Below are 21,902 nucleotides of genomic sequence, written 5' to 3' on the forward strand. Positions count from 1 at the left end.
CTACAGCAACCTTGGTGAGCCCCCCGGGGGCCCGGCTGGGGGACACGGGCCGGCAGGGGCGGGTGGCTGAGCTGAAGGGCTGAGGCTCTGGTTACCCCTTGGGGAGCCCTGTGCCTGAGGGCCGCTCAGCTCGCTTGCCGCATCCTCCCTAACGCTCTGCTGAGGAAGGAGGAAAGCCGGGATCATCAGCTTGTAACATGAGCAAGCTGGGGTTCACGGGGGCGGGGGGCATCTGGCTAGAGCCACGCAGGGACACGGGGTCGCCTGGTGTGGGCCCCCACCTCTCTGCCACCGCTGCTCGCTCCTCCCTAGACTGGGGATGGCATTCGTGCCCCAGGGGGCCAGTCCTCTCATTCTGTAGCGGGTGCAGCGGTAGCTGGGGGGCCCGAACTCCGCATGTCCTCACCCCCTTCCCCGCTGCCCTCCAGGTGAGGTCCGCGCCCAACTGCTGCCCTCCAAGGCCTGCCGCCCCCGGACATCTGGGCCCCGCTCGACTGACTCGCAGCCCCCGCCCCCACCCCTGCCCAAGAAGACCCTGGCCAGGACCCAGTCCCTGCCCACCCACAGGGTGCCCAGCTCCAGCCCTGCTCTGGCGGGGCAGCCTCGGAGGCCCCTTCTGGGGTCCCACAGTGTGGACGAAAGCCAGGCAGGCAATGGCCAAGCTTGGGCCGCCGGTCCCCCTGTGGAGCTGCACTTCCCCTCGCCGGACAGCCTGCTGGGCCTTGCCTTGCACGACCTGCATCGCCCCGAGGCCGTGAGCGCCATGCTGGAGGCCCGGCAGCTGGAGGGCCTGCGCACCGTGCACGCCCGGCTCCAGGCCCGGCTGCTGGGGGGCCGCCCCGGCCCCTGCCACCCAGGCCACGGCTTCCGCCTCCTGGACAGCTCGCCGTGCACGGAGAGTGGGGATGCCCTGTACTACCGCCTGGTGCGGGTGGGCGACGAGGCGTGGCACATGCTGGCTGCCAAGGTGAGCCCGCCACACACACACCCCCGGAACTTTCCCAGGGTCCCCTCTTGGGCGTACCCCAGAACACACAGACAGCTCGGGCCTCCCCGCTTATTTTGCAACTAACGCAAACTAACACCGTCAGCCCTGGGAACCACCTTTCTGAAGCGTGGGGCCACGGGCCTGCAACTCGCCTGGTCGTCTTAACCCCCCACACCTCCCGGGAGCCCAGGAGCCTGCATTTTAACGCGGTCTCCAGCGAACTCCGGCGCTAGGCAGCCGCTGAGTTCAACAGGCGCAGGCAGCTGGTGGCCACCTCGTTAATGACCATCATTGGCCACCGTCAAACGTCGGAGCCCTTCCGGGTGCCCTGAGCCACTCTGAGGACCCCAAGATGCCCTGCCCACCGGCTCCCTGCACTCCCTGTGTGACGCAACCATCACCACACTGTCATAAGATCCTTCCGTTTTTATGCGCCACTCAGGAAAAGGAAAGATCCCCGTTAAGCCACCCCGCGTCACACCCACCACCGTTTTGGTGGGTCCCCGGCCATTAGACAACCCGGGCTGGCAGGGGCCCGTCCTTTCCGCACCCTGGAGCACTGAGGGAGCACGGTGTCGCGGGCCTCCTGCGGAGCGGACCATGGGATCCTGGCTGCAGCCCAGAAGGCCCTGGGGGCGTAGTTTTTAACCCCCCCCCCCAGTTGATTCTAATGTAATTCCCAGAGCTGATGCTCCCCCTGGCCTTCTAGAAAGAGCTTTGCTGTCCAGTACTGCGGCCGCTGGCCGCTGGGACTTCTGAGCCCTTGAAACAGGGCTGGTCCCCACGGAGATGTGCTGTCAGCTGCACACCAGATCTCCAGGACCCACGATCGAAAAATAGCCACAATGCGAAACACCTCATTAGTAGCTCTGACATCCAAGACTGCTGCGTGATAACGTTTTGGATATATTGGGTCAAATAAAATAGAGTGTGAAATTTATGTTCACATTTCTTACCACGTTTACGACGTGGCTACTGGAGATGTTCAATTACACCGCGGCCCGAGTCGTATTTCTCCTGAACGGCCCGGCCCTGGCCCCTACGCGGCCCCCTTCCGCGCGGCCCCCTTCCTCGCGCCCCTTGGCAGGCTGCACTTTGACCCCGAAACACCATTCTCCGTAGCACGTGGGCAACAGACCTCCAAATTCACGCATAACTCCTGCTGCTGGAGGCCGAGCAGCCGCTTCCCCCTCCCCAACCGCAGTGGGCGCAGGCAGGGCGGGCAGGAAGGCTTCCACGGTCAGGCCCCTGATGGCCCCCCTGTGCCCCTCAGGTGCCCAAGCCGGGAGCAGAGAAGCCCCACCCGTGGGGCCTGGAGCTGCAGGCCTCGCTGGCCCCACACTTCAACCTCCAGGAGCTGTGTGGCCTGGTGCCCGAGGGCGCGCTGCCGGACGTGCCCTGGAGAGGCCCCGTGGTGCTGGCAGCCGAGGTGCCTGAGTGCACAGTGAGCCAGTGGCTGTCAGAGGCGGGCAGGCGGCCGCGGCACGCGGAGTTCCCCCGGCTGGTGGCCCTGCTGCTGCTGCAGCTGAGCTCAGCCCTGGAGCACCTGGAGGCGTGGGGCGCGGTGCTGGCGGAGCTCCGGCCAGAGAACCTGCTGCTGGCGGCACCACGGGGCTGTGCAGCGGCAGGGCCCCCACGCCTGCTGCTGGCCGACTTTGGCCGCGTCCACCCACGGCCCGCGGGACCCCTGGGCGGCCACGCGCGGCAGCTGAGCCGCCTGCTCCGCGTCCTACTCGGCCCTGCTGCGCCCTCGGCCACGCCCTTGGCGGCTGGCCTGGAGACCCTGGCGGCCCAGCTGGCCCGCTGGAGGCCCTCGGCGGCCCAGACGCGGGGTGCGCTGCAGGCGCTGCTCTGGGGGCCTGGGCCTGAGCTGCTCCGCCAGGGAGCCCCGCTAGGGCCCTGGCTGCAGGTGCGCCGCGCGCTGCTGGTCTTGCACCTGGCCGAGCGGGCCGCGGCTGGGGAGGCGCCGGGCCTGGAGGACTGGCTGTGCTGCGAATACCTGGCTGAGGCCACGGAGGCCTCCCTGGGCCACGCCCTGGTACTGTTGTGGGACTGATGCCTTCCAAGGGCCTCGCCGAGAGGTAGGCACCCTTCCCGGGACTGGGGCTAGAAGGCCAGTGTAGATTGCCCCCATGATAGAGGGGACACCCTCTTCCAGAAAGAGTGAAGGACTGTGGCCACCTCCTCTCCAATGCCCGCCCCTTCCACGCTGGGGACTTAGGCCCAAGTCCTCCCCAGGAAGGCCGGGGGCTGGGGGCTAATGGCCAGTGCCTCCTGAGGCTTTCTGACGCCAGGACAGCCCACCCCTCTTTCAGGGGTGGGCACTCCCTGTCAGCCAAGGTCTGTGTGAGGGTGCGGCTGTTACCCCCACCATCCAGCAGAAGCGAGGCTGCCCTTCCGGTGCTCGAGTCTGAGGGTCACGGCCTCAGTGAGAAGGTGGACACCGTCCTCCGTGCTGGTAGCAGAGCCATCTCTGGCCCCGGAGCACCCCCTCGTGCTGAGGGTGGTCAGTGACTCTTCGTACGAATATACTTGTCTAGACCCGCTTGGGTCTCCAGGGGGAGGGAAGCTCCTAGAACCTGAGACACCCAGCCCACCCAGCACAGCCCGCCCCTGCCCAAGCGTCCCCACGGCGTCCTGTGCCTTCTACCTGCCCCACTCTCTCCACCCACCCTGGCCTCCGCGCTCTTCCTCCGTGAAATTCAATTCCATCCGGGGCCGCTCCGCCAGACTGCCCGAATCTCACCTCCTCTAAGCAAATAAAGTTGCCCCTCCTGGGCCCACTGTCGCTCCTCCCCGTGCCTCCCCGCTCGCTCCCCCGCCAGAGCACCCATCACCCCCCAGAAGTATTTATCTCACGGCCTGCCATCTGGCCACCTCACCCACCAGGCTGAGTTCCCTGAGGGCAGAAACCAGGCCTAACACACGGTAGGTGTTGAATCACATAGGGTGATGGGATAAACTGGCAAGGAAGACTCGTCAGGGAACCTAAGGGAGAAGGTCTCAGTTCACACCTCTGAAAAAATGGACACACAGGCCCTGAGGGGCCCCACTGCCCTTGCCTCTGGGGCTCCAGTCATGCCCCCTCACTTCCCCTCCCCCGTCATGGCTAACCTGGAGGTTTCTCTCCTGCTCAAGCATCTCCCATGGCTCCTTAGTACCCTCAGAATACAGTAAGGCCCCTCCAGCAGCTCCACAGCTCTCTGGCCGACACTTCCTGCCACACTGCCTCCCTGGGGAGCTTTCTGACCTCCAGAACTTGCCCGAGCTGTTTCTTCCCCTCGATCACTCTCCCTCTACTCGGCTGCTTCAGACTCCTATTCATCCTTCAACACCCCAACTGCAAAGACCTTCATCCATCCTTGCGCTCCCCCCAGACTGGAGTGTTGTCCAGCTGTCCCTTCAGACCTTTAAAGGCCAGCTCCATCCTCAGGTAACTGGACAGCCTACCCCAGCCCCAAATATATATTCCAGCCCCTGCAAGTACCTTTCCTGCTCCATAAAAGATGCCTCCTTTTCCAGGCTCTCAGCAGAGGCCTGGAGGTGAATCTCTAGGCCATGCTCCCAGATGTGGCCAGCAGGTGGCGCTGCAGCCCTGCCGATCTTGGGCCTTCAGGACCCACCCCCCTCACCCCAGCGGACCCTCTGCAGGCCCCTCTTGTCTGCCTTCCTGCATCCCTGCTGTGACCCCCACCGCCAGAGCGCTCCTGCCCCAGCGTAACCTTGCAAGGCCCTCCCCCAGGGGTACTAGTGTCCATGGGGCCCACACAGGTGCTAAGGGTGGGGCCCAAGTTCAGACACACCCCCACACCTCAGCGCCTCAAGTCCCAGGCAGCCCAAGCCACACCCCACACATCAACCAGGAGCAGAAGTGAACCAGTTCAGGGCGAGCAGGAACTCAGCCAGCAGGCAGCGTGGCCATCCCAGATAAGGCACAGGAGCAGTAGGCCCAGGTTTGGGGTGGGGCAGCCAGGCTGCTGCGAAGGGCCGTGAAAACGTGAGGTAGAGGCAGCCCACAGCCCCCGGGGCCTGGCCTTGCATCGGATCCCACAGGCACGGGCCGGGGCCAGGGAGGTGAGGCGGTTCCCCTTGCGGAAGGGGGTCACACAGCTCAGGACACACGCACGCCCCCTTGCCCCACACCCTCCAGTCCGGGGTGGCGGGTGGGGACAGTGGCCGGGGGAACACCACTGAGCCAACACAGGTCTTGGAGGTGTCATCACTTTTATTCAGATTTTTCAGAGCACTAGAAGGGTAGATTAACACCGATCTTTCGAAGATAAGAGACCTAAGATTTCCAAGAGCCGTCAAATGAGAAACTCCTCCTCCAAATACAGGAACAATCGGAATCATCTTAAACCAGCAATAAAAAAGTAAAATATAAACTTTTATTTAGAATTAAAGCAAGTACTTCAGTATCACAAACACAATATTAAACTTCAAGAAATATACCGCTAATTTGGAGTGAGCGTTTATTTGCACAATCACAACATGCGGACGAACCCAGCAGAGATGAGCGGACCTGCCCTCTGCACCCTAGCGCAGCGGTCGGGCCCGCCACCCGCACCACGCGCAGCACGCAAGGGACTGCGATCCAGGGCTCCGGCGGCGGCAAAGCGCGAGGGACGCAGGCGGCACTGCCACTACTCCTCCTCACCCGAGGACTCTCTCTCAAACGTGTAGGCCATGAAGCAAGCGTCGGGTCTCTTGGGGACGAGGGGATGCCCCGGTCTCACAATCTCAAAGCCCATAAAGCTGAAGGTCCGGAGCAAGGCGGCTGCAGAGGAAACGGAGTCAGAGCCGCTGCTGGGGCCACCAGCGCCCTGTAGGTGTGGCAAGACCCTGTGTGCCCCGCCCCCCACCCTGCCGGCCCCACCACCCAGGGCAGCAGGCACCGGAGTCCCCTACCTCTGTCATCACGGTTCTTGTGGAAGCAGATGAAGACACGGGCGGCGTGGAGCCGCTCCTCCGCGAACTCGAGAAGAACTGCGAAGCTGAAAGGCCGACATCAGCTCCGCCAGCCCTGCCCAGGGGCCCCCAGCCTCATTTCCGGGGAGCAGCCCCCCCATGCTGCTGGCATTCCTGGCAGAGCAGCACCCCAGTCACCGCCACCACAGCTCCCCCCACCCCAGCCCCAGAGGCAGATTCTCCCGAGAACGGCTGGCCCACAGAAAAGCCCCAGCACCCCAAAATGAGGAGGGCCAGCCTGGCTCCTGACTCAGCCCTCACCTGTCCTTGCTCCCCTCGGGCAGAGCGCCGCCCGGGATCTCGACGTAGAGGCAGCCGCTGCTCAGCACGGCTCTCCAGTTAATGTGTTTGGAACCCGTGAGCCTGGTCTGGACGTTCAGAATCCTCGTCTTGCTGTTAGACGTTAGTTCCTCTGTTACATTCAGCCGATTATCCTGCCGGAGAAGAGCGCCGACCTGCACCTCACACACCAGCCAGTTCTCACCGCTGGGGCTCCTGCCTGCTGCCTCACCACAGCCAACACTTTGCAGAGCCCCGAGAGGCACAAAAATGACACACATACACCCCCCCCCCCAGCGCAATGCTGTCTGGACAGGGGAGAAGGGCGCTGGGGCCAGTACAGGGGCTCCAGGGACGCCCAGACCCCAGTGGGAACCCAACCCTGAAGGTTAAACCAAGCCGTGGAGGTGAGAAGCAGGTGCACACAGGTGTGCTACCCCCCCCCCCACCATGGCAGCCAGAAGGACGGGGTACTTACAGAATAAAATAAATTAGCTGAAAGATTGTGATCCCTCTGACTATTCCCTCGCCCACCTGGGATCTTCAGGGGTGGGTGAGGGACATCAGGAGCACCACCGAGGCCCTGGACCCAGGTTACTACAGCAGTTAGGAGAGACCCTGGAACTGGAAGAAACGGGGCGCTCAGCCCAACTGGGAGGAGCCCCCCCAAGGCCCAACAGAAGGCCAGGGCCCTCCCAGTCACCGCCCTCAGCCAGGCTCGTGTTTACACTGCGAGCCACGGCCACTTCCGCCTGTCAGGGCAGCGGGCCAGCGCTCGGGGCTCGAAGGGCCCCCGGGCTCGTCCCTGCCCCCCCCCAGCCATCTTACACCAGGCCCCGGGCCTGCCCCCGCCCTAGCCCTCCCTGTCCTCCGAAAGACTTCCCGTTTTCCACCCGCACCGCGTCGACTTCCCCTTCTCCCTCCCGCAGGCCGCGCAGAAAACCGAACCGCCGGCTCTTCCTGGCCTCCGGCAGCCTCCCAGCCGGGCCAGCCTCGAGCGGCGCCCCGGACGGCACCCCTCCCGCACCCTCCCCACGGGCCTCGGGGTTGCGTCATCGCGGCAGACGCGGCCCGCGGCCCCGAGGGAGGTTTTCACAATCGGCGCGCTCGGCAGCGCCAGCAGCCATTTGCTGCGCAGTGTAAACAGGCCCCAAAGTCGCCTCCATTTTGCACGGCTCGCGTCGGGGTACCCCCCCCATCCGCGGCCCGACGGCCTCCGGGCTCAGGACCGCGTCCGCGGGCCGCCCCCCCATCTCCACGGCCAGCCCAGGGGGCGCCGTCAGAGACCCTGCCACCTGCCGCAGACGCGCGTCGTCGGAGAGCCCTGGCCCCGGGAGGCGAACACGACCGCCCCCCGACGAAGGCGGCCCCGGCCGCGTCTACGTGGCGCCCTATGCTCCGCGCTCCCTCGGGGGCCCCGGCGGGGGACCCCCGCTCGGCGGCGCTGCTCCCCCGTCTGCCCCCGCGGCCCACGGCAGCCGGCCGCGCCCGCCTCGCGCCCACCCCCCCTACCCGCCCCCCGCCGGGCCCCCGGGGACCCCGAAGCGCCCCCGGCGCGGGTGGCCGCCCGCCCCGCCCCCGGCGCGATTGAGGCCTCGACAAAGGGGCGGATCTCGCGCTCCCGGGACCTCCGTGGCGCCCCGCGGCCGGCTCCCCGCGAGCCTGCGCGGCGGCGCTTCTGGAAGCTTCGGGCGGGGGCGGGGGCGGGGGCGGGGCGCTCACCTCTCGCTGCTGCGGCCTCCGCGGCTGTGCAGGCTGAGGAGCGGCATGGTGCGGGTGGCGTGGACGGTGGTGCTGGGTTTATCCCCTTCCTTCTCTCTGGCGAAGCAGTGGCTGTTGAGGATCCGCTGCAGGGAGGATTTCACCATCCGGCCGCTGGGGTCCGAAACCAGAAAACCTCCGCTGCGCTTCTCCGCGCCGCCGCCGCTGCTCGCCGTTCGCAAAATGGCGCCGCCGCCGCCGCCCGCCTTTATAGGCGCCGCGCCCGGGCCACGCCCCCACGCCGCCTGGAACGCGGCCGCGCGAGGGGGCGGGGCCACGGAGCCCCCTAGAATTCCAGGCGCGCCCGCCCCTCTCGGCGTCTGATTGGCGGACGGCCAAGTGTGGGGCGGGGCCAACGCAGGTCCCACCCCCTCCATCCTGGCGTCTCTCTGCGGGCGCGCGGGAGGCGGGGCGCCGTGGTGTCGAGAACGCGGCGCGCGCGTCCCGCCCCCATCAGCGGGGCCTGGGGTCAGGGGCGGGGGTCGTTGCTCTCTGCGGGTTTTCCGGAGGCTGGCGGTGGCGGCGTCTCCGCCGTGGCCGTTGTCGCCCTCGCTGGGGTCCCTCCCCCAGTGGGGCCCCCTGTCCCGCGAAGCTCGGGGCGACAGAGGTCCCCGTATTCGCAGGCAGAGGTCCCAGAGCCCCCACCCCATTTCTTTCCGTGATAACTTCGGAAGTGTCGGTCCGGCGGTAGTTTTCTGGGTTCGGTCTTGCACGTTTCAGAACAGCCGCAGTTAAACAGAGAACCTTCCATGCTGAAGATACTCAGATTTAGTGAAATCGTGCTCGTCGCGTCCGAGCTTAGCCAACGACCCTCCGGCTCGCAGAGAAACTCAGACCCTTCCCGGAGGAACGCAGACCCCTCCCAGGTCAACGTAGACCCCTCCCTGGGTCAGTGCAGACCCCTCCCCGGGTGAACGCAGACTCTTCCCGGGTCAATGCAGACCCCTCCCCGGTGAACGCAGACCCCTCCCGGGTCAGTGCAGACCCCTCCCCGGGTGAACGCAGACTCTTCCCGGGTCAATGCAGACCCCTCCCCGGTGAACGCAGACCCCTCCCCGGTGAACGCAGACTCTTCCCGGGTCAATGCAGACCTCTCCCCGGGTCAGTGCGGACCCCTCCCGGGAGAACGCGACCTGTCCAGGCAGGGGTCCTGCTCCAGAACTTGAAGGTGGGAGTGTTGCCGGTGATCGAATGGTCCGCTGACCTTGCAGATCCTGCTTCCGTTCGTGGTTTTACTTTCAGGCCCAAGTAGAGGCTCAGGAGAGCTAGGTGGGACAGAAGCAACTGCTGTCTGTTTCTTTGTCTTAAAAATCGTGCCTCTCGTTTTTATCTCATTTTTATTTCAATCTACTGTGTCCGTTTGGATTAGAGACACAAACTTTCCCCAAAGAGACCCTGAATGATTGCAAAACCCACAGGAGCTTTCTCTCCAAAGCACACGCGCTGAATCCCCGTGTGTCTCTCAGTTCCCTTCCAGGGGGGATGCGGTGTTTATTACTCTACAATACTTCCAAGTAAAAACGGCCTGGCTACAGCTTCCGTACATGCATCATGAACACTCCACAAAAACTCTAAGAATTGCTTGTGTTGGGCCAACCAAGGAATTTCCCGGGAAAGAATATTTAATCCGTGACTGTTTAGAACTGCAGCCCGTGGTGAAAATTAAAAGCGAGTGGATTCCTCGTTAACTTTCCAGGTGTTTGCCGTCATGGCGCCGAGGCTCACACTTTCACGGCAAAGGCTCCCTCCAGCCCACCCACCCTCGGGCGCTGCACCGCTGTCCTCACTGTTCGTAGCATCAGTGTCTTTGGTGTGGTGTAGGCCCTGTCTTGAGGCTGAAAGAGCCTCTGAGTTTTGAAATCTGGTTTTGCTTTTTTTGGTTTTTGGTTTTGTTTTTTTGGGGGGGGGCGTTGCCTCTTGTTGGCTCTCCAGTGTTTTGCACAGACAAGTGATTTGGGGCCGAGAGTCCAGAATCCAGACCTGCCACGGGTCACTGGGTCATATGGTGTTTACCCCCCATGCCTCAGACCAGAAAGTGACAGAGGTCACGCCCGACCCTCAGCGCTGGTGGGTGCGAGACTGTCTCTGGCCTGGTCCGGTGAGCACCCGAACGCCTCACCTGGGGGGCAGAGACTGCACAATGAGGTGTAGCCCTCGTCAGCCCACAGGGAACCGCCCGGAGCCTCGAGGGACCCAGGACTTGGGTGGGAAGGGTCCCTTCTTCCTTGATAGGTCTTGTGCTGTTGCTGGCCAAAGCAGTCTTTGGATTTAAAATCATTGTGGGTGGAAAAGCGGAAAATGAAGCCTCTTGGTAAAAACAAGTTGCAGCAGCTCGCGACGAAGCAGAGGTTGGAGAGGAAAGGGGTACGTGTGGGGTCAGGTAGGGCAGGGCATCCGAGGCAGGGAGAGCCGCTGCGGGGAGGGGCAGGGCATCTGAGGGTCGCGGCATGGGGCAGGGATGTAGGAGCAGTGTCCCCTGTCCTCCCGAGGAGGGTGGGCTCTGGGTCGGGGGATGGCTCCCTCTGCTTGCTGTCAGGGAGGTGGGGGCAGCTGGGTCGAGGAGCTTTTTCACCAGCGTTACTGGCTGTGGGGGCAGAGGGGGTCCGGGGAGCCTGCCACCACCAGGACTGGAAACACCGAGGCCAGGTCAAAATGTCTTTCCAGATTTCATCTGCATGAAGAGGCTTGCTCGCTGCTGGATCCTGGTTACCGCACACGGCGTTCAGGTACTCAGGCCGCAATGGATTCCCACTGTGCACGCTCAGGCCGGTCATGTCTGGGGGCCATCCTGGCACATCTCTGGTCCCCAGCACTCGGTGCCAGGAGCTCCCTCTGTCGTGACAACCACAGATGTCCCAAGACACCGCCCCGTGTCCCGCAAATATGTTCTCCTTTCTCCATCTGCTCTGGGTGCGCCTGTAAGTGCTGAGTCTGTGAGGAAGGCACCTCCACTCTCAGAGGACCTGGGGGGGGTTGCGGAGGAAGGCTCCAGATCAGGTGCTCGAGGCAGGCTGTCCTGGCTGGGCTTGCTGGGGACCAAGAGAGAAATCAGACTGCTGGGATGGGCCTTGCTGGGAACAGGAGTCTGTGAGAAGTGAGGGACCCCCTAGACCGAAGGGTAGGAAAGAGGGGTATCGGGGAGGGCTTCTTGGAAGTGGTGAGAGCTGAGCTGCAGGTCCAGGACAGCAGAGGATGTGGTGCGAGCATGTCAAGGAGGGAGAGAGCCTCTGTCTCGTGTCCGGGTGAAGTCAGTATGGCAACGTTAGGTATCTGGGGGTGCCAGGGAAGCTGGGGGCCTCGGAGTTTTCAAAAGGATTTGTATAGTTGGCTGAATAATGGCCCCCAAAACGTCCCTGTCTTAGTTCCAGAATGTGTGGATGTGTCACCTCACGTGGTGAAAGGAACTTTGAAGTGGGAGCAAGTCAAGGCCCCGAGGTGGGGGTGACCCTGGGCTCCCGGGGGGCCCGGCGTCCTCATGAGGTTCTCACGAGAAGGAGGCAGAGGGCGGGAGTCCCAGAGACGGCAGACCCCGCACTGCTGGCGGTGAGGATGGAAGGGGCGCCGCGGGCCAGGAAGAGGCAGGAGCCGGGTCTCCCTGGGGTGTTAGGACTTCTGAGCCCAGAACTGTCAGAGAATCAGTCCCTGCGGTTTTAAGCCACTAAATTTGTGACGATCACAGTGGCCCCAGGGAGCTCCCACGTGGAGCAAGGCCGACCTCCGGCTTCTGGGTCAGTGACAGCCGGTGACATGGGAGTTTCAGCCAAACGCATGGATCTCTAGTTCTTGCTGAAGCGTTTCAATGTCTACATCTGACTTTGAAAGGGACAGTAAGATGGGTGACGGGGCCGCAGACACGCAGCTGGAGCCGGACAGAGCAAAAGCAGGAACCATCACCCGCGGGATGGAGGTGGGAGGTGTGTGGTGTGTGTCTGCCGGAAAAGCTCCTCAACCGTTTGGAAATTTTCGTAATAAAGTGCTAAAAACTAAAACCAGAAGAAGCTCAAAGCTCCTCTTACCATGTCCGGCCTGGCCTGTTCTCCGATCCCTGCTCCTGGGAACAGAAAGGCAGACGGCCTTTGGACCGTGGACCAAGCAGCAGGAAAACAGGCGAGAGTTGTGGCAGGTGTCCTCCTGCCCGTGCGTCGGGGCCAAGGAAGGCTCCGCCGGCTGCAGTCCGGCCGCCAATCCACGCACGCGTCTGCGGCCGAGAGATAAAGCGCGGGACGGCAGACCACACGGGTGGCATTGGGACAACTTCGCAGACACGTGCTGAGAGCCCCCGAGGGGAGGGATGACACAGACGTGAGCAGGGCTTATCTCAAACCCTGGGAACCGTTCCTCTTATCTCTGTAGTTTCCATCTTCGTGCTCCTCGATACAGCCGGCGTGGCAAATGTTTCCGCAGAGGGTCCGTGATAGAGGAAAAACGGTCGCAGGCGGGGTCTGAACATGAAGACGCGGCTGTTCTGTACCCGGCCCCCCGCGGCCCCCTCCTCTGTGCTCACCAGGTGAACCGTTGTTTGTATAGATTTTCTGTTGCTAAATATGGGACCCACGGGGCGCCCGGTGGGCTCAGTCCGAGGAGTCCCGACTCTCCACCTCGGGACTGAGTTTGAGCCCCATGTTGGGCGTGGAAATGACTTAAAAAATAAAGCCAAGAGCAATGGCGTTCACTGAGGATACTAAATATCTAGGAGCATATTTCTTACCAGACTGTTTTGTGTATATTTTTAATATCTGTGTTTATACCATATGTGTGTATGTGAAATACCCTGCATTATACACATTTTAATACACTTGTATATTTATAAACACGTATTTTGCTGTGTCTAGTTTCATGGTATTTATTTATCTATCTACCTTATTCAATGTATTATATCTCTATGATAATAATTAACATATAATATGATTTATTGTAAATAATATATTTATTCTATATGTCTGTATCTTTATCTGGAACTCCTAACATTTTGTAACAGGTTTGATCTGATAGAATTCATATACTATGCAATACTCTCATATTTTTAAAATGTTATTTATTTTTTAGGGGGGGAGGGGGAGAGGGAGAGAGAGAATCTTAAGCAGGCTCCAGCCCAGCACAGAGCCCGACACGGGACTTGATCTCACGACCCTGAGATCATGACCCGAGCTGAAACCAAGAATCGGACGCTTAACCGAACACACCACCCAGGTGCCCCTGGAACTCCTTGTGATGTAACCTTGGGTTATCTTCCCACATTCTAATATTAAAAACCACCTTTTCTTACTGGTGACTAGTCTGGGTTGTAAAGTGTATTTCCTAAAGCCGGTGTCAAGAACAAAAGAATTGAAAGGAGAGATTCAAACAGGCATCTGCACACCTGTGCTCACAACAACACGATTCACGGCAGCCGAAAGGTAGAAACACCCCAAGTGTCCGTCCACGGATGAAGGACGAACACAGTGCGGCCCGTCCACACGCTGGAACGCGAGCCAGACCTCAAACGGAAGGGATCCCGACACCGGCCACGACGTGGACGGACCCTGAGGACGCCGGGCTCAGCGAGAGCAGCCAGACCCAGAAGGACACATCCCGCAGGACCCCACTCCCAGGAGGTCCCCAGAGGAGTCCCGTCCACACAGACAGAGAGGAGCTGGTGGGAGCCAGGGGTGGGGAGGGGGTGCGGAGTCCGTGCTTCCTGGGGACAGCGTCTCTGTGTGGGGAGACGCAACGTTCTGGAGACGGAGGGTGGGGTGAGCGTGCTTCATGCCGCGGGCCTGTGCACCTGGAGACGGTTAAAGTGATAGATTTCATGTTATGTGTATTTACCACAATAAAAAAAATAATGAAAAATAATCCATGATGAACATTTTATAAAGACAGGATCTGACACTGGACGTGACCAAGTCACTTCCTCTCCCCCCACCAATCCCAGCCCTGTCAGATGGGAAGGAACAGATACAGCATGTCCCCCACTAACGGGAACATCCCTCAACTGCACACAGGAGCGAGGTGCCCACCCGCGCTGCCCCGGGGATGGACCCCAGCCCACAATGCTCAGGGAGGGAACCAGACACACAAGGCCCCACGGCGTGGGAGTCCACGTGTGTGACACGTCCAGAACAGGCTCCTCCACGGACGGGAAGGGGGCTCGCGGGGGATGGGGGCTGCGGGAGGGAGGTGAACGGGGAGGAGGCTGTCCTCGGGGTGACAATATTCTGGAGCTGCCCGTGGTTATGGAGTGGCTGTTGAATTAGGATCCTAGATCAGGAAACAGGCCTCTCCGCGGGTGCTCTGCGCCAGCCGGCCCGCGGAGGCCTCCGTCTCACCCTGGTCCCACGGGCCATCCCCGGCTGCTCCGGGATCGGGGACACGGTTGGCTTCACCGCGGCGGAGCCCGGCTCAGACTTCGTGCTTCACAGGCCTGCTGACAATTCGAGAGAGAAAGCAAGGTGACCTTTTGTGGGCTCCCTCACCTCCAGGACCTGCTTCTCTGAGGCTCAGAGCCAGAAAGCAACGTCCCCAGACCACTGTGGCCAGCCAGGCAGTGGCTCTGTGCTGAAGTGGGGGTGGGGTCCCCCTCTGGCCAAGGCCCAGTCCTGCTGCAAGGGTGGGGCCGCGCCAGCCCCAGCCCCCGGCGGCCCTCCTCCCCTCCCGCCACCGCAGTCTGCAGAGCGGATTGGCCCACGTTGCAGCCTCCAGCCACCTGTTGCTGTCTGTCTTGGGGCCACCCTCCCTGGGCTCCATCTGTCCAGCGGGCTCACCGTGGTGGCCGTGGAGTAAGTAGGGCAGGGGGCGGCCTGGGCAGAGGAGGGGGTCCCTTGGGTCCGGGGAGGGCATCTCTGAGGTCCATGGGGGTCCCCAACTGTTGTGGGTGCCCCCTACTTACCTAAGGGTGCCTGCCCACGGCCCGTTTGGGCCCCTCGCACAGTGCCCTGCTCCAGCCCCGGGGAAGGGTCACTCTTCTGACCAGAGGTGTTAGAACACACCCACGCTGGCGGCCGGGGGCACGAGGACCCCAGAAGCACGGCTGTGGGACGCCGGCAGAGCTGGGTTCGAGCGTGAGCTGCCTACCAGCTCTGGTGGAGGGCTCTCTCTGGAGACTCAGTTTCCTCATGTGCCCTGTGGGAGCAGAGGCCGTGGGAGGAGGCAGGGGCCCCAGCGTTGGCATCAGGAAGCCCCCGGGGCCCCCCGCCCCTGCCTTTAGTGGCCGGTCCTGCTTGCTCAGCCTGGGCTTCTAGACCGAGGGGCTGGGGCTTGCGTGCCAGGAACGGGTGCAGAGACCCCGCGGGGGCAAAAGCCTGAGGGGCCGGGCGGCTCCTAGGCCTGTTCCTCTGGCCTGACCCTGGATAAAAATAGTGCCTGGTCTCAAAGAACATGAGCCGACCCTGGGGCCAAGGGTTCTGGTCTGGGCTCTCTTCACTCATCTGCGTGTGACTTCTGGTGGGTCCCAGCCCTCTCTGGGCCCCAGCGGCCTCTGTGTGCTCAGGGAGGGGTCCCAGGGCAGGGAGGGGGCCTGGGCGGCCGGCAGCTGGGCCACGCCCGCCAGAGTATGAATCTGCCCCGTGAGGGAGGTTCCAGGCAGAAGGACCAGCAGGGGCTGAGCTGAGAGGCACAGGGCCACTTTATTCGTGTACAAAGGGTGCCCTCAGGTCAGGCCCAGGCCCACAGCAGGGGCTCAGCAAATGCAAGACGCCTCTGATGCAAGACGCCTCCTCTCTAGCCCTCCCCCTGCCCAAGCCCCACCGGAGGGGCTCAGACGTCTCCATGACAACCAGGGCCTTGCAGGAGCTGGATGGAGGCCTGGGCAGCAGCCAAGCAGGCGAGGACCTCTCCACACTGGCTGACCCCTGCCCCGACCAGCCCCAGGAGGACAGGGCTCAAGGTACCCACAGGGGAGCCGGCAGGACAGAGCCCCCCGCCCCTGTCCTGCTGTTGAGCTAGGGGGCTGACCGGCAGAGACCAGGACTAAGACTCCCACGTTGGACTGGCTCAAACTATGCTCCCTGTTTCTCGCCTCTGTGTCCATCAGTCCCTGGCGGGATCTCTAAGGAGCCCCAGAGGCATAGGTCCTAGGCCCCGCAGGTCAGGATTCAAATCCCAGCTTGCCAGCCAAGTGCTGTGCCTTTGGGCAGGGCCGCCTCTGAGCCTATTTGCTTTCTAATCTGTAAAATGGGAGCGATCCCCCACCCCTGGCCTGGCAAAGCCCAGCAGAGCCCAGCTGAGGGTGGGATGGGCCTGGGGGGGTGTCTCATGACCTTGACTCTTCCTTCTTTCTTCCAACAGCGATGCCCAGGCTGGCCGACTCTAGCAGCTGGCCCCATGTGAGTAGCCGGGGCCCTGGGGTTTCTGCCTGGGATGCCCCTGGAGTCAGGGACATGCTGGCCAAGGGGGTGGCTTTCTACACCCCATGGGAAGGGTCTGGGTTCTCTTGGAGGGACGAGGGGAAGGAAACACCCCGGCCCACTCATGACTTCTCATAGGTTTCTCAAGCTGAGGGCAGCCCCGCAGGCAGTGTGGATGCCAGGCCCAAGAAGACAGAAAAGGAGCCCGTGGCCAAAGTGGCCCCAGCACCCGGGAAAGAAAGGCTGAAAGCAGGAGCAAGTAGGTTTGCAGAAGGCAGGGATGAGGTGGGGGAGTGGGTATGGCCCAGCAAAGGAGGGCAGGCCCTGGGCTGGGTCCTCGGATCTGGGGGGGAGGGGAACAGGGTGCAGTGGGGCTGCTGGCTGAGTTCTGTCTCCACGTCAGCAGCAGTAATAGGGCTGGAAGCCTTCTCTCATTCATGGTAACAAAAGCTAAGGTGCTACTAGGCTTCAGTTAATTACCTTCTGGAGTATTCTCCGCATTCCAGGGAAGCTCTGAAGTACGCAGGGCTTAATTCCTGGGCCCAGGGCCGGGCCGCCGCAGAACCAGGCAGGGCAGAGCCCCTTGGGGCCGCGCCCAGCCCAGCCCTTGCTCCCCGCAGCGCCCCGGAGCCCCGCGCGCAGGAAGGTGCAGGCCTCGCCGCCCCCGCAGCGGCCGCCGCCCCCAGCCCCGGCCCTGAGCAAGGAGCTGCCCTGGGGAGACCTGTCACTCAACAAGTGCCTCGTGCTGGCCTCTCTCGTGGCACTGCTGGGCTCGGCCTTCCAGCTGTGCCGCGGTGAGCCTGGGCAGCCCTCCCAGGGCAGCTCGTGTGCCCCCTGAGGGGTGGGTCTGTGTGTCTCCCCTCAGGGAATGGGTCTTATATACCTGCCCCCCTCCCCCGCTGGCCCCCTTCTCCCTGGTATGGACTCTGGGAGGAGTCCTCGGTCCCCCCAGTGCCCCACCTTGTGCACCCCCCGTTCAGCCACTGACCTTGTGCGCCCCCAGGGTGGGGCCTGGGCCCTCCCTCTGAGCGGGCTTTGGGGAAGAGTGCCTCTACCCCTTCCCCCACCGTGGACCTTCTGGGGGGGGGGGCCCTTCCTCTCCCGGATTGGATCTTGGCGCACCTCTCCTCTGTGCACAGGTCCTCACCCCTCATGGGCCTTGCCCCCCAGGACTGGCCCTGGGAGCCCCCTTTGGGTAGTATGCACAGGGGAGCTCCGGCAGCCCGTGGAGAAACACGGCCAGCCCTTTATAACTGGAATGAGGGAGATTTGGAGGGAAGGGGGCGCCTTAGCAGCGGAGGCCAGGGGCCTTCCCTACTGAGGGCTCAGAGGGAGGAGAGAGGGAACTCTAGGGGGGAGGGCCGACATGGCGGGTGTGGTCTGCACCTGGGCCTGGGCTGACTCGATTCCTCTCCCCTCCAAGATGCTGTGGCTGGGGAGGCAGATGCCCCTGCCTCTGTCCCTGAGCCATGGGTACCGCCAAGCTCGGCCCCGGAGGCAGCACTCGCTCCGGTAAGCGCTTCCATTAGGGGACCACGGGCGGTGGGCGAAGGGGCCCAGGCCCCGCGCAGGGGAGGTATGCGCTGACCCCACCATGTCACCTCACCCGCGTTGCTGCTGCAGCCGAAGCCCAAGGCTTGGGCGCCCCCACCGGGACCGCCGGCGCCGCAGCGGGAGGAGGCCGAGGAGGCCGAGAAGGCTGTTGGAGAAAAGCGCGCGCCCAAGGAGCCTCCGCGGAAGGAGAGGCCTCGGAAGGAGAGGCCGCCGAAGGAGGAGAGGCTGCAGAAGGAGAAGCGGCGGAAGGAGGAGCGGCCTCGGAAGCAGGAGAAGCCGCGGGCCGCCAGGGAGCCCCGAGGAGCCCTACCCCGGGGCTGGGAGGTGTGCGAAGGGGGCCATCCGCACTGGGCGCAGGACTCCCGAGACCCGGGACACAGAAAGAGGCAGGCCTGGGACTCCCCGCGGCGCGCCGACGCCGACCGGCCTCCGGGCCGCCAGAAGCACCGGGCGGGCAAGGGGCGGGACTGAGCCGGGCCCGGGTCCTGGGACACAATCTTGGGACACCCCCCCCGGGGCGGGGCCCGCGGTTCAGCGAAATAAATTGAATGCTGCAGCCCAGGGTCGCCTGCTCCGTTGAGCCTCCACGCCGGAAGCTGCCGGGCCCGAATGGCGGACGTGGAAGCTCCAGGCGCGGAGGTGGCGTGGGGGCGGGAGTCGAGGCAGTGGCGCCGTCGGGGATGACCCCGCCCCACCCCCAAGGGACAGCCGGCCAGGAGGAGGCCCCCGCCTGTCCCTACACGCACGTACACATGGGCTAGTGCTTGCTGGGCTTTATTGGGGCGATAGTTGGGGTCCGAATAAATACGGGCGGGGACGCCACTCGCGGCGCGGCGCGGGGTCACCGGCAGCCGCACTCAGTGGCCACCATGTTGGGCACGTGGTGCGCGCGGATGCGCTCCTCCGACAGGCTGACGAGGAGCTTGCCGGCGTAGGCAGTGGGCACGCAGCACGGGGCGCGCGCCAGGGCGGCGCCGCGGGCCTGCATCTTGAGCAGCAGCACCGCGTGGTTGCCGTAGCGCGGGTTGCGGTCGGACTGCGGCCAGCCGCACGCGCCCTGGCAGTTGTTGGCCTGGTACGTCTCGGGGATGAGCACGGAGCGCTCGGCGCGCAGGTCGACGCTCAGCTCGCGCAGCGCGCACGGCCCGTCCGCCGCCCCGGCCCCCGCGCTGCGCTGTGCCCGTGGGGGCCCGCTCCGCTCGCGCCCCCGCCACTCGGCGCGCAGAGCCTGCAGCGCTTTGAGCAGCAGCAGCGCGCGCAGTGGGCCGCCCGGGCCGCCGGGGTCCCCCGAGTCCCCGGGGCAGAGCGCGAGCAGGCGCTCCAGCAGCGGCGTGGCGGCCGGGGGCAGCCCCGGGAGCTCGCGGAGCTCGGCGGCCGCGGCCCGCAGCTCGGCGGCCACGCGATGCCCTAGGCCCGCGGCCCAGGGCACGGACTCGGGGCCCTGCAGTGGCGCGGGGTCCCCGGCCGCGGCCGTGGAGGGTGGCAGCAGCAGCAGCAGCGGCTCCTCCCCGTCGAGCAGGCGCTCCTGTGTCGCGGGGTCGGACAGGTTGACGAGGCCCTGCGGGAAGCCGGCCAGCGCGCCCGGGTCCAGGGCCAGGCGCGGCGGCGAGGCTTTAGCCGGGGGCCCCCGCAGGGCGCGCACCAGGCGCGTGAGCGTCTCCAGGAAGGGGTCTGCGCTGGGCGGTGGCTCCTTGGGCTCCTGCTCCTGGGAGGGCCTGGAGGGCGGAGTTGGGAGGTATGAGCAGGTACAAGGTTCTTCCTCTATTGCCCCCCCCCCAACCTGGGCGCGCGCACACCTGGGTGGTGGGAAGGGCACTTGGTCCAGGAGGCCATGTGCGGGCATTGGTGTGGGCCCAGGCGGTGGCAGCAGGAGCAGGGCCGGGGTCATCCGTGTAAAGCAGCGGGGGTCGTGGCCGAACAGCAGCTCCTGCAGCTGGGGGGTGCTTCAGGGGGCACCCGCGTGGCCTGGCGGGACCCGGGGGTGGCTTAGTGTTTGGGGGCCAAGAGCAGCCTGCCCTTGCCAGGTCCCCTTCTTTGGGAGCCTACCATCGCCTCGGGGTTGCAGGGTCAGGGTGACCCCAGGGCTGTGCCAGGCCCCCGCTGGGTGGTCCACGGCCAGCACTAGGTAGCGTGTGTCCCGGGACCAGCAAAGGTTCTGTGGAGATGGGGGCTCAGCCAAACTGGGTGGGGTGAGAATGCCAGCCCTGCTCTGCCCGCAGCCTAACCAGGACACTTGGGACCTTGTTCGGTTTTAAAACCCCATTCCTGGGGCGCCTGGGAGGCTCAGTTGGTTGGGTGTCTGCCTTAGGCTCAGGTCACGATCCCACAGTCCTGGGATAGAGCCCTGCCCCTTCATCGGCCTCTCTGCTCAGCAGGGAGCCTGCTTCTCCCTCTCCCTCTGCACCCCTCTCCCCCCTCCTCTCTCCCCCAGCTCTCTCTCAAATAAATAAAATCTTAAAAAAAAAAAAAAAAAAAACCACCCCACCACTCCCACTCCCCCTCCTCTGCTGGGCGAGGGCCCCTGGAGGCCCCGGGAACAGGCCCATTCAGTGCCCTGGTACCTGGGTGCCTGGCAGCCCAGTCCCTGTGACAGTGACCTCAGGACCAGGCCCGGGGTACAGCACCAGCAGCGCCAGCTCTAGGGGACTGGCTCCTCCAGGTGGGGGGTCCTGGAACTTCAGTGAGAATGTTGGCTCCCAGGTCACTGTGGCCAGGATAGACAGGGAGGGGACGACACCTGAGCCACTGAAGCCCAAGCCCCTCCCCAAAGCCCATCTTGCATTCTGGCAGGGAGAACCCCCCACCTCAACTGGGAGCCTTGGGGACCTGGCGGAAGAGGTCTGACACCGGTCATTCGACAGGGTGGGTGGCAAGGCTGCCACAGGTCACCCCTGACTCCCTGGGGTCTCTGTCTGGGGCTATCTGTTGGGGGAGGCCCATTCCCCCAGTGGGTCTGAGGCCAGTGGCTCCCGGGGACAGGCCAGCTCGCACAGCAGGGATGCCCGGGGCGCAGGGGAGGCCTCCCTCGGCTGGACCTTCAGGTGGGCTGGCCCCACTCCCTTGGGCTCCTTCCCCAGAAGTGCGGGAGTGGGTGGGTTGGGGAGCCAAGCTTTGGGGCTTCGAGGAGCCCGGGGAGGGGTCTGCAGCTGGGGCCCTGGCAGCGCCCGGTCTTGAGAGTGTGGCCATCTCCCTTCTCAGGAGACCGGAGCCAGACCCCCAGCCCAGCTCACGGCGCGGCCCCCCACCTACCTTCCTGCAGGTGCAGCACCGCCAGCCGCCGCCCCCCGGGCTCCCCCAGCCACGCCTGCAGCTGCCGCAGACGGAGCAGGCCGGGCTGCCCTGCGCTGGCGGTGCAGACCCCGAGGGCGGCCAGGTCACGGGGGCCCCAGTGCGCCTGCTGCACAACCTCGAGGAAGGCGTGCTCGTAGCCTCTCAGGGCCCCCGCCACCCGAAGCAGGGTGCTGCTCCTGTTGCCAGTCTGGTCCAGGGTCACCAGGCACAGGGGGTCTTGTGGGCTGCCTAGCGGCCAGTCCCAGTCTTGGTGGAAGATGAGCCCCCCAGTGCCTGGCTCTCCAGGCGAGGCTGGGGCGCTGGAGCCCTCTCCTCTGGGGGCCCCGGCTCCCAGCAGGGGCCCCATCACCAGCAGTACCAGGGCCGGCGGCCGGAGCGGCAGAGCCCACATCCTGGCTGCCGGGAGGGCTGGGCGGCTCTGGCTTATATGGGGAGAGCCCAGGCTGTTTGTGCAGGACAGCAGCCCCTATCTCCTCCTGGGATGTGACCTTGGGGACCAGTGCCTGGCGCCCCACCATGGCCTGGGACAGGCTGGGAAGCTTGCTCTCAAAGCCCCTTCTGTTCCGGCCTCACTGCCTATCTTCCTACCCATGATAGAAGGTGCAGCCTGTGACCAACTTGTCAAAGGCCTGTCCTTGAAGAGGTCTTCCCCCCCCCTGGAGATGGGAGCAGGAACAGGAGCAGGGAGTGTCGCCCCAGACTATCAACAGCTCTGGGATCATGGCCGGGGGGGGGGG

The 21,902-nt window shown here is 64.1% G+C and overlaps 4 protein-coding genes and 1 long non-coding RNA gene across 5 annotated transcripts in view; 2 read left to right on the forward strand and 3 right to left on the reverse strand.

Moving 5' to 3' along the window:
* PEAK3 (PEAK family member 3) overlaps positions 1-3,698 on the forward strand; it is a 6,047-nt gene extending 2,349 nt beyond the window's left edge. The window contains exon 4 of the mRNA XM_040629777.1: positions 2,262-3,698. Within this exon, the coding sequence (XP_040485711.1) occupies positions 2,262-3,044 (783 nt within the window). The 3' untranslated portion in view covers positions 3,045-3,698. The remainder of the gene's footprint in view (positions 1-2,261) is intronic.
* Positions 3,699-5,362: 1,664 nt separating this feature from the next.
* Positions 5,363-8,199, reverse strand: OAZ1 (ornithine decarboxylase antizyme 1). Its single transcript, XM_040629743.1, is given in 6 exon segments — positions 5,363-5,765; positions 5,897-5,982; positions 6,218-6,390; positions 6,714-6,800; positions 6,802-6,859; positions 7,958-8,199. Coding segments are annotated over 6 exon segments (684 nt in total). The 5' UTR covers positions 8,104-8,199; the 3' UTR covers positions 5,363-5,631.
* A 4,797-nt stretch (positions 8,200-12,996) lies between these two features.
* LOC121102596 lies at positions 12,997-15,247 on the reverse strand. The gene is made up of 3 exons (XR_005834691.1): positions 14,865-15,247; positions 14,305-14,402; positions 12,997-13,760 (listed from the first exon to the last, which is right to left on the reverse strand). It is a non-coding gene; the product is annotated as an uncharacterized LOC121102596 (long non-coding RNA).
* Positions 15,248-15,676: 429 nt separating this feature from the next.
* Positions 15,677-18,444, forward strand: JSRP1 (junctional sarcoplasmic reticulum protein 1). The gene is made up of 6 exons (XM_040628299.1): positions 15,677-15,860; positions 16,262-16,299; positions 16,459-16,579; positions 16,941-17,114; positions 17,744-17,832; positions 17,944-18,444. Exons 1-6 carry the CDS (start codon positions 15,677-15,679, stop codon positions 18,343-18,345), a joined length of 1,008 nt encoding a protein of 335 aa, XP_040484233.1. The 3' UTR covers positions 18,346-18,444.
* Positions 18,445-18,715: 271 nt separating this feature from the next.
* AMH (anti-Mullerian hormone) lies at positions 18,716-21,556 on the reverse strand. The gene is given in 5 exon segments (XM_040629709.1): positions 18,716-19,589; positions 19,671-19,839; positions 19,921-20,029; positions 20,436-20,578; positions 21,124-21,556. Coding segments are annotated over 5 exon segments (1,728 nt in total).
* Positions 21,557-21,902: the final 346 nt, after the last annotated feature.

The sequence above is a fragment of the Ursus maritimus genome, unplaced genomic scaffold (genome assembly GCF_017311325.1).
Source record: "Ursus maritimus isolate PB19 unplaced genomic scaffold, ASM1731132v1 scaffold_14, whole genome shotgun sequence".
NCBI classification, from domain to species: domain Eukaryota; kingdom Metazoa; phylum Chordata; class Mammalia; order Carnivora; family Ursidae; genus Ursus; species Ursus maritimus.

Bases quoted from the DNA above. Each gene is read 5' to 3' on its own strand.
- JSRP1 (XM_040628299.1), top strand. From the start codon at position 15,677: ATGCAAGACGCCTCCTCTCTAGCCCTCCCCCTGCCCAAGCCCCACCGG. The intron at 15,861-16,261 runs GTACCCACAGGG...TTCTTCCAACAG, and splicing joins CCAGGAGGACAGGGCTCAAG to CGATGCCCAGGCTGGCCGAC. The intron at 16,580-16,940 runs GTAGGTTTGCAG...TGCTCCCCGCAG, and splicing joins AAGGCTGAAAGCAGGAGCAA to CGCCCCGGAGCCCCGCGCGC.